The sequence below is a fragment of the Phaethon aethereus genome (genome assembly GCF_964289735.1).
Source record: "Phaethon aethereus genome assembly, chromosome: 25".
NCBI classification, from domain to species: Eukaryota; Metazoa; Chordata; class Aves; order Phaethontiformes; family Phaethontidae; genus Phaethon; species Phaethon aethereus.
Window position 1 is genome coordinate 1,967,251 of NC_138601.1, and position 8,504 is coordinate 1,975,754.

At 66.2% G+C, this 8,504-nt stretch overlaps 1 protein-coding gene across 1 annotated transcript in view; it reads right to left on the bottom strand.

Annotated features, from left to right (window-relative positions):
- C1QL1 (complement C1q like 1) overlaps positions 1-891 on the bottom strand; it is a gene marked incomplete at its 3' end in the record, with an annotated part of 1,222 nt that extends 331 nt beyond the window's left edge. The window contains exon 1 of the mRNA XM_082010522.1: positions 4-891. Within this exon, the coding sequence (XP_081866648.1) occupies positions 4-556 (553 nt within the window). The 5' untranslated portion in view covers positions 557-891. The remainder of the gene's footprint in view (positions 1-3) is intronic.
- Positions 892-8,504: the final 7,613 nt, after the last annotated feature.

Consider the following 8,504-nt stretch of genomic DNA (forward strand, 5'->3'; position numbering starts at 1 on the left):
TGCAGAGGTCGGCCCACATGCTGGTGCCATCGCCGCCACGCATGAGGACGTGGTAGGTGAAGAAGTAGGTGCCGGGGATGGCGCAGGTGAACTTGCCGGAGGCGGCATCGTAGCTGTTGCCCAGGTTGGTGACCACGTCGTCGAACTTGAGGACCTCGTAGCCCTCATGGGGGTTCTTGAGGCCAGCGTAGAAGGCGACGCGTGGCACCGTGCTGTAGGTAGCCGCGCTCACCGCACCTGTAGCCCCCGGTCCCGGCAATCCCGGGGGTCCCGGTCGCCCCACTTCACCCCGCGCCCCCACCGGCCCCGGTGGTCCCGGTTCTCCCGGTGGTCCCGGTGGTCCTGGTTTCCCCGGTCGCCCCGGTTTGCCTTGGGGACCTTGCACCAGGGTGGAGGGCGGCGGGAGGGGGCCACGTTCAGCCGGTTGTGGTGGGGGTGCAGCGGCAGGGCCATAGGGTTCGCAGACCATACGGCAGGTGCCCAGCATCTCGTACCGGCCGTCGGTCCCGGCGGAGCTCACCAGCACCGGGATGAGCACCACCAGCACCAGCACCATCACCACCCCCGCCGCGGCCGCCAGCAAAGTTTTCCGGCCCAGGCTGAGCCGCCGCCCGGCCGGGGCGCGTTGTCGCCCGGGGGTGGGAATGGTGCCGGTAGGGGGGAGCAGGGCGGCGGCGGGGGGGGGGGTCGGGGGCGGCGGCGGCGGCGGCCGCTCCGCTCCGCTGCGCTCCGCTGGCTCCGGTGCGCCCCGCGCCCGCCCCGGCCACGCCCACACCCCGGCCACGCCCAGACGACACGCCCACTCCCGCCCCGGGACCGCCCATCGCCACGCCCAGTCGCGCCCCAGGACACGCCCACTCCCGAGCGGGGTACGCCTCCGCGGCGCACTGGGCGAGAGGGCACGCCTCCCCGCCGCCACGCCCCCGCCACGCCCATCCCTGCAGCGCCCCGGCGGGGCCGCCCGCGCCCGCCCCACTCCTGACCCCCGGTTTCTGCGTGGGACCCCGGTCCCGCCACCCCGCTGGGGACCCTTCCACTGCCCACCCCACCCCCAGCGTGGTCACCCCGCGCCACGCCCTGTCACCACGGGGCCCAGGCGACGCCACCTCCGTCCCCGAGCGCCCGCCGGCCACGTCCCCATGGAGCCCGGAGCTCCGTCTCCTCCGTGCCCAGGAGCTGATGGCCACGTCTCGGAGCTGGGGACAGCCCTGGTACCTGTCACCTGTGTCCCCACGGGGCAAACCCGCGGGGGACGGTCCTCAGAGCATCCCCAGGGCCTTTCCCTCCTCCCTACCTCAGTTTCCCTTCCAAGGGGACGGGCTCTGAGCGGACCCACACTTTGGGACAGCCCCGGGTGACACGTGCGTGGCCAAACACCCACCACCCAGCGGTACCCATAGGGGTCACGGGATGGGATGCCACCACTGGTGGCAAAGGCCGCGGTGACATCAGGACAACCACAGGTGCCAGCACAGGGACGGCTGGGCCACACTCAGGGGTGACACCACGCGAAAAAAAGCCATTCCCGGGGGGCTGAGCACTGGCGGGCTTGTGACACGGGGCTGCACAACTGCGCCCGCTCCGTCGCCTGCCATCTCCATCAGCCTTGGTGAGGACAGCAGGACATGATGGCAAGTGACAGCCGCCGCCAGCGCTGGGGTGAGCGAAGGACGCGGGGCCGGGGGACACACACACAGCGGCGACAGGGACACACACACACACACAGAGCCCAGGGCTGCTCCCAGGGCCCCCCGCTGCAGCGGTTTGGTGGCCCTGGGTGACAACACTGAGGTGGCGTCAACCCTGGTGGCACCCATAGGTGGGCTTCTCAGCAGGGTGCATCCTCATCATCACCCTCCTCCAAAAAATGCACCCTGGGGGTGTGTCCCCTTCCAGTGCCATGCCCCTGCAGCGTCTCCACACCCCAGGGGACACATGGGACAGACCCCAGCCCCCCAACCCAAAAGAGGGGGGGGACCGAGGGGACACTTGGCAGCCCATTGATCGCCCCAGCTCCTGCAAAGGCTTTAATTTAATCAGCATGCAAAAATCAATTAGCCAGCTTTAAGGAGGCAATTATTCCTGGGGGCTTAACGAGGCTTGGGGGGGGCAGATTATTTTCAGGTGAGGATGCTGCCAGCCCCATGTCCCCCCACGAGCTGTCACCATCATGTCACCAGCTCCTTCGCTGCTTCCTTCCTCCACCGTTGTCAGTCGTGTCCCCCCCCGTTATCTTTCCTTTTTAACGAGCGCCTAAAAATACACCTCGCCGAGGTCACAGGCTGCGTGAGTCACCCGCCAGCACAGTGCCATGGTGGCCCGGGTGGGCAGGGGGCTCTGCGTGGGGACAGGGTGGCCGCGGCAGGGACACAGGGGGCTGACCCTGGTTGCATCAGGGCACTTGTCGACCTGGAGGGTCAGGGGACATCCCTGGTCCCGGCCACTGTGTCCTCATGGTGGGGCCACAGCTCCAGGTCACCTCATTGCCACAGGCCACTGTGTGCCCATGGCATGGCCACCATGCCAGGACACTGTGTCCCAGTCCCAGGTCACCTCATTGCCACAGGCCATTGTGTCTCCATGCCATGGCTGCCACCCCAAGCCACCTCACCACCATGGGCCACCATGTCCCCATGGCATGGCCACCACACCAGGCCACCACATCCCCATTCCAGACCACCTCACTACCACAGGTCACTGTGTCTCCATGTCATAGCCACAGCCCTGGACCACCTCACCACCCTGGGCCACCATGTCCCCATCCCAGGCTACCTCACTACCATAGGCCACCATGTCACCATGGCATGGCCACCACCCCAGCCAACCACGTCCCCAGGCCGTGTCACTACAGCCTTGTTGCAGAGCTGGGATGGCTTCAACCCCACCCTGGGGCAGCAGCCCCCCATGGATGAGGACAACACCCCAGGTGACCCTGGCTGGAGACCCCAGGGTGCTCCTGTCTCCAGCCTTTGCAGGGGGAGGGGGTGCAGCACAGCCCCCCGAGATGGCTGCATCCACCTGGGGATGGGCAACCAAGTGGCAACCTCTGAGGGGTGACATTTGGGAGTGCGGGAGGGGAAAAGGGACAAAGCCGGGAGGTGACAGCAGTGGCAGCAGCGGCAGCAGTGGTGGCAGCGGCGGTGGCAGTGGCAGCAGCAGCAGTGGCAGTGGCAGCGGCAGTGGTGGCAGTGGCTGCGGTGGCAGTGGTGGCTGCAGTGGTTGCGGCGGCAGCTGCGGCGGCAGCTCTGCTCGACACCAGCCGCCGCCGTTCCTCTGCAAAGGTTAAGCAAACAGCAGCTCCCGCAGAATCGATGCGCGGCCGAGCCCACGGCTGTTTGCTCTGGCAGCATGACGTGGGGAGGTGGGTAGGCGATGCCGAGGGGATGGCTGGGGGGGCCCCGATCAATGCTTCAGGGGAATGGGTTCGGCCGGGGGGGGGTGGCCGTATCCCCCCCTGCCCGTGGCTCGCTGGGGAGCTCATTAAGGAGTATTTGGGGAAGGGCAAGGGCAGCCGGGTCGGGGCATTTGTGGGGATCGGTGCTGTGCCGTGCCTCAGTTTCCCCTCCCAGCGCTGCGGCTGGGTGGGAGCCGCTGCCGCAGCTGCGCCACAGGTGATGCCTGCAGGACTGCGTGTGGCTGGGGGGGACATGGACACTGCACCCACGTGGCACCGTGGCACCCGCCGCCGTGGGTTAGCCCGGCCGGGCGGCACTGATGGCCCAACAGTAATTCGGACTTGGAGCCAGGAATAACTAACAACGCTGACAAGCCTGGGGAGGGAGCTGGCGTTTGCAACCTGTCACCAATGATTTTGCATGCTGTCCCCCAAAATCACACTGTGTCCCCGGGTTGGGGCCTGGGAGGGGGATGCTCAGCTGTGGGCAGTGAGGGCAGGGCTGGGCCCTTGGCGCCGGCCAGGGTGGGCAGGACACCCCGGGGCGGTGGGAGCCTGGGCTGCACGGGCTGGAAAAGAGCTCGTAAGATGGCCAGCCCTCCCGAGACCCTGCCTGGGGCTTCCTCTGCTGGTTCCCGGGCATCCATCCATCCATCCACCTGTCCATCCATCCACCCATCCTCATGTCCTTGCATCCATGCATCCATCCGTGCACCTTTGTGTGTGCGTCAGTCCATTCGTCCCTCCCCACATGTCCGTGCATCCATCCGTCCATCTGTCCAGCCAGCTGCCCCCAGGAGCGAGGCCGGGGGACCAGGCTGGGAGCCCCTGGAGGAGGACACCAGCCACCCCAGCCACGCAACCTCCAGACTCGCATCGCTTCCATCCTTCAGAAAATACACCATGACTGCCGCCTCAGGAGGCAGCGATGATTAAAAGGAGGAATTAGTGAGTTTTCCAGGCTGTGGGTGCCCAGGGAGACACGGCAGCAGCACGGATCAGCGCAGGAGCAGGAGAAGGCACCACGGACCAACCCTGAGGTGGAGATGATCCCGGCAGGAGCCAAGACTCACCTCTCAGTGCCAGGCTGGGCAGAAGAGGCTCAGGAACCTCAAGGCTGGAGGTGTCTCTGGCCAGTGATGGGCTGGGAGATGTCCAGTGCCCTGCTTGCTGTGATGAGTGTGGCAGGGCTCAGCAGGGCAGCAGGCAGGTGACTGGTGCACACGCAGACACACAGAGGTGTCCCCACTCAACACGCAGCCCAGGAGGTGAGGGATACATGGGGACGGGGCTGCAGGACGGAGGCGAAGGCAGGGCAGGTCCCAGCACCTGGCTGGTCATGGGCAGGTGGTGCTCCTGGTTGGCTGCCTGACTGCTGGCTGATTGGCTGGTGGCCAGATGGCTAGCTGGCTGTTTGGACACACGGATGGCTTGTCAGCTGATTGCACCCTTGGCTAGAGAGTTGGCCAGCTGCCTGCCTATCTAACCGCATGGCTAGATGGCTGGTTGGCTGGCTAGCTGGTCAATTGGCTGGCTGGCTGGCTGGCTGGTAACTGATTGGCTAGCTGGCAGGTGGCTAGCTGGTTGGCCAACTAGCTGGTTGGCTGGTTGTTAGATGGCTAGCCAGTTGGCTGTCTGGCTAGAGGGCTAAGTGGTGGGTTGGCTGGCTCGCTGGTTGGCTAGCTGGCCAGTTGGCTGGATGATGGCTGGCTGGTTGGTTAGATGGCTGGTTGGCTAGTTGACCAACAAGCCAGTTGGCTAGCTGGCTGGCTGGGTGGCCAGTTGACCCAGAGGGCTTGCTGGCTGGCAGCAGGTTGACTGCCTGGCCGAGCCAGCACATCCCAGCCCAACGCTGGGCACGATTCCTTGCCCAGTGGGGGCAGCCCAGCTGCAGGCGGGGGGGCGAGGCAGGGGCAGCACCGCCCCGTCCCTGTCCCCATCATGCTGCCTCTCATTATGGATGCGGCAGGGCCCGGCCACCCTCCCGCCGCGCGGCAATTAAGGGCTGCCAACACCGTTACTTAATTAGCGCCCGGCTGATGGGGCTGGCTGGTGAGTGATGGGAAATGGCTGCTCGCCTGGCAGCAGGATGTGGCCGCGGGGCCGGGTGGGTGGCGGGGACCAGCTTGGGCACTGCTGGGGACGCGTCCCCCCGGAGGTCGTGGGGTTGGGAGTAGTGGGGCCTTGGGCTGCTGGGACCTGCTGCACTGTCCCCAGGGTGCCCCACGGCCTGTGGGGACAGGGTGTGACACAGGTGAGGGGTGCGCAGTGACACTGGGTGACAGCCTACGAGATGTGCAGGTGGTGGCACTGGGGGGTATCCTGTGCAGTGACGGTGTGTGACACCCCAGGCCGCGTAGTGACAGTGACGCTGGGCGACACCCCGCGGGCCATGCAGTGACAGCAACACTGGGTGATGCACTGCAGGACAGCAGTGACGGTGACACAGGGTGACACCCCGTGGGCCATGCAGTGACATAGCACTATGTGACATCCCGTGCACCAGGCACTGACAGTGACTCCGTGTGACAACCCACTGGAGCTGCAGTGACACTGCGTGGCAGCCGGCGGCCCCGTGGTGACAGTGACACCCTGTGCACTGCGCGGTGACAGTGACACCATGTGACACCCCAGGGAGCAACAGTGACGCTGTGCAATACCATGGGGCTGCACAGCAGCACTGTGTGACACGAGTGGGACTGTGCACACATGGTGACACCGCGCCACACCCCAGGGAACATGCAGGGACGGTGACACCTGTGACACTGGGGGCCATGCAGTGACACCGGTGCCACCACACTCAGATGCCTCCACCTCCCTCCTGGGTATTGGGGTCCCTGCTGGGGGATGTCTCCCTGTCCCTATAGCCCCATGGGGGGGACCTGCCAGCTCCAGGGTGGCTGCACCCTGACACGTGCCTGGAGGTGACCTGTGATGGGTGCTGGAGCGGGGGTGCGCTGGGGTGGGAGTGCACCGGGGAGGGGCGGCTGTCCGTCACAAGCCCCCGACAACCGCAGCGTAATTGATCCAGCCTCCAGTTTTCAGCAGTTAAATATTTGGCTTGTGCGCGGCGCAGGGCCGGGCCCCCGGCTCACAAAGCCCCGCTGAGAGGAGACGGATGGGCCGCGGCCAGCAGCTGCTCCAGACTCTGCCCGATCGATGGCAGGAGGCGCGGCGAGCTGGAGCGGTCTCAGCACGTGGGGCCGGGGGGACGTGCGGGTGCTGGGGGACGTGGCACAGCACCCTTGGAGCTCCGCCAGCACCCACAGGCCACGAGAGCCCACGTGGAGGCAGCTCAGGGGGGCAGCATCAGTGTCATGAGCCCAGGGGTCTCAGCCAGAGTGTCCCCCCCGCCTCCCGGCTGGACACACACTGACCTTCAGGCCTCCTCCACGGCCATCGACTGAGCTGTCGATGCCACCCAGCAGCCCGTGGAGCAGAGCCACCCATCACCAGCTGGGGACGGCTTGCAGGCTGAGCCACGCGGACACCGCCGTGGACACAGGGTGTCCCGCCAGCTTGTCCCCAGCGGGCTTTGGCCGGGAGGTGGCTGGGAACCGGACCCAGGCAGGCCTGCTGGTGCTGGGGTGATGCTGGGTGGCACCCATGGAAGGGACATCAGCACCCACAGGAGGGAAGCCGTGGCCAAGCAGCAGGCTCAGGAGCGCTCCTCCAGTGGGTGCCGTTACCCCAGGCACAGAGCCCACCCAGGGCGGCCTTGACCCCCAGCTCAGCCCAGGGCACCCCAAAACGGGCAGCCCGAGGCCACGCCAGCCCTGGCTGGCGCCGTGGGGAGCACCGTGCCTCACCGTCCCCCTGAAATCGCTCCCTCGGCCCTGTAACCTCGTTAGCGGCGGGCAAACGTCAGCAGGGCGGGAGTGAAGCGCCAAATGCGATTACGGTGCCCGTCTCGCTTTCTCCTTCCCCGCCCCCGGCCTCGTGGCAGCCCCATTTATCGCTGAGGCCGAGCCGGGAGGGAGGAAGGCAATCGGCGCTTAACTCGGGCCGAGGCCGCCCTGCTCCAGCCCTGATTTATGGCTGGCTGTGAGGGACTCCCAGCACCGCCACCGCAATTAAAGGAGCATTAAAAAGCAGGGGAGGGGACTGGCAGAGGGCTATCGCCGGCGTACAGCTCCCTCCAGCACCGCCTGAGAAGTTGGGGTACCCAGGGTGGGTGCCCCAGCCTGGGGATGCTCTGCCATGGCTGTAGCTGCACAGGGACCACCAGGTCTCCCCAGGCGAGCGAGACATGGGACCCCTGAGCGTAGCACTGGGCTCGGAGGAGCGGGGACAGGGTGGGAAGGGTGTCCGGCCCCAAATGGGGCATGCGCTGGCCAGGCGGGGCTGTGACACCCCGGGAAAGGTCCCCATGCCCAAAGGACATGTGCCCTGGGGACAGTGAGGACGCTGCCTCACTCTGCTGCATCCCTGCCTGCTGGGCCGGCACGCCCGGGCCAGCACGCCCAGGCCGGAGGATGGGAAGGGGGGTCAGAGCTCAATCATCCCGGAGGACCCTGGGGACCACCATGCGCAGGCAGGAGGTGGGCAGGGGCTGGCAACACCCACCTTTCTCAAAAATGCCAGGAAAGGGGGGGCGGCAGCAGAACAGGGGAGTGGCAGCAGGACAGGGCTGCCCCAGGGAGAAAGCGCTGACCACAGAAATCCCCAGCGAGTCCCAGGATCGCATCCCGGGAAGCCAGAGCTGCACCACGGGGTGCCCAGAGCCAATGCAAAGCCATGGCTGCCCCCCAAGTAAGTGCATGGCAGGGGCCGATGCTCTGAGAAGCTCCCTGGGACTGCTACAGGGACATGTACCGGGGAAAAAGCACGAGCACGCTCATCAGCTCCGCTTGCGTGCGGTGAACTTTACAGAGCGCAGCCATGTCCCAGCATAGGAACGACCTGGGAGCGGGCCAGGAAAGCGCAGCGCTGGCAGCCCGCAGGTTGCAGAGCCGCGGGGAGCCGGCTGCTGTTTAGCACTTTATTAAAACGAACCTGAAGAGCCAGCACCCGCTTCACCCAGACTCGTGTTCTCCCACGGGAAAACTGCTGCCAAAGGAAAACTCAGACAGCAGTAAATGAGTTTCAGGAAGGCAGGTCCTAGGTCTCA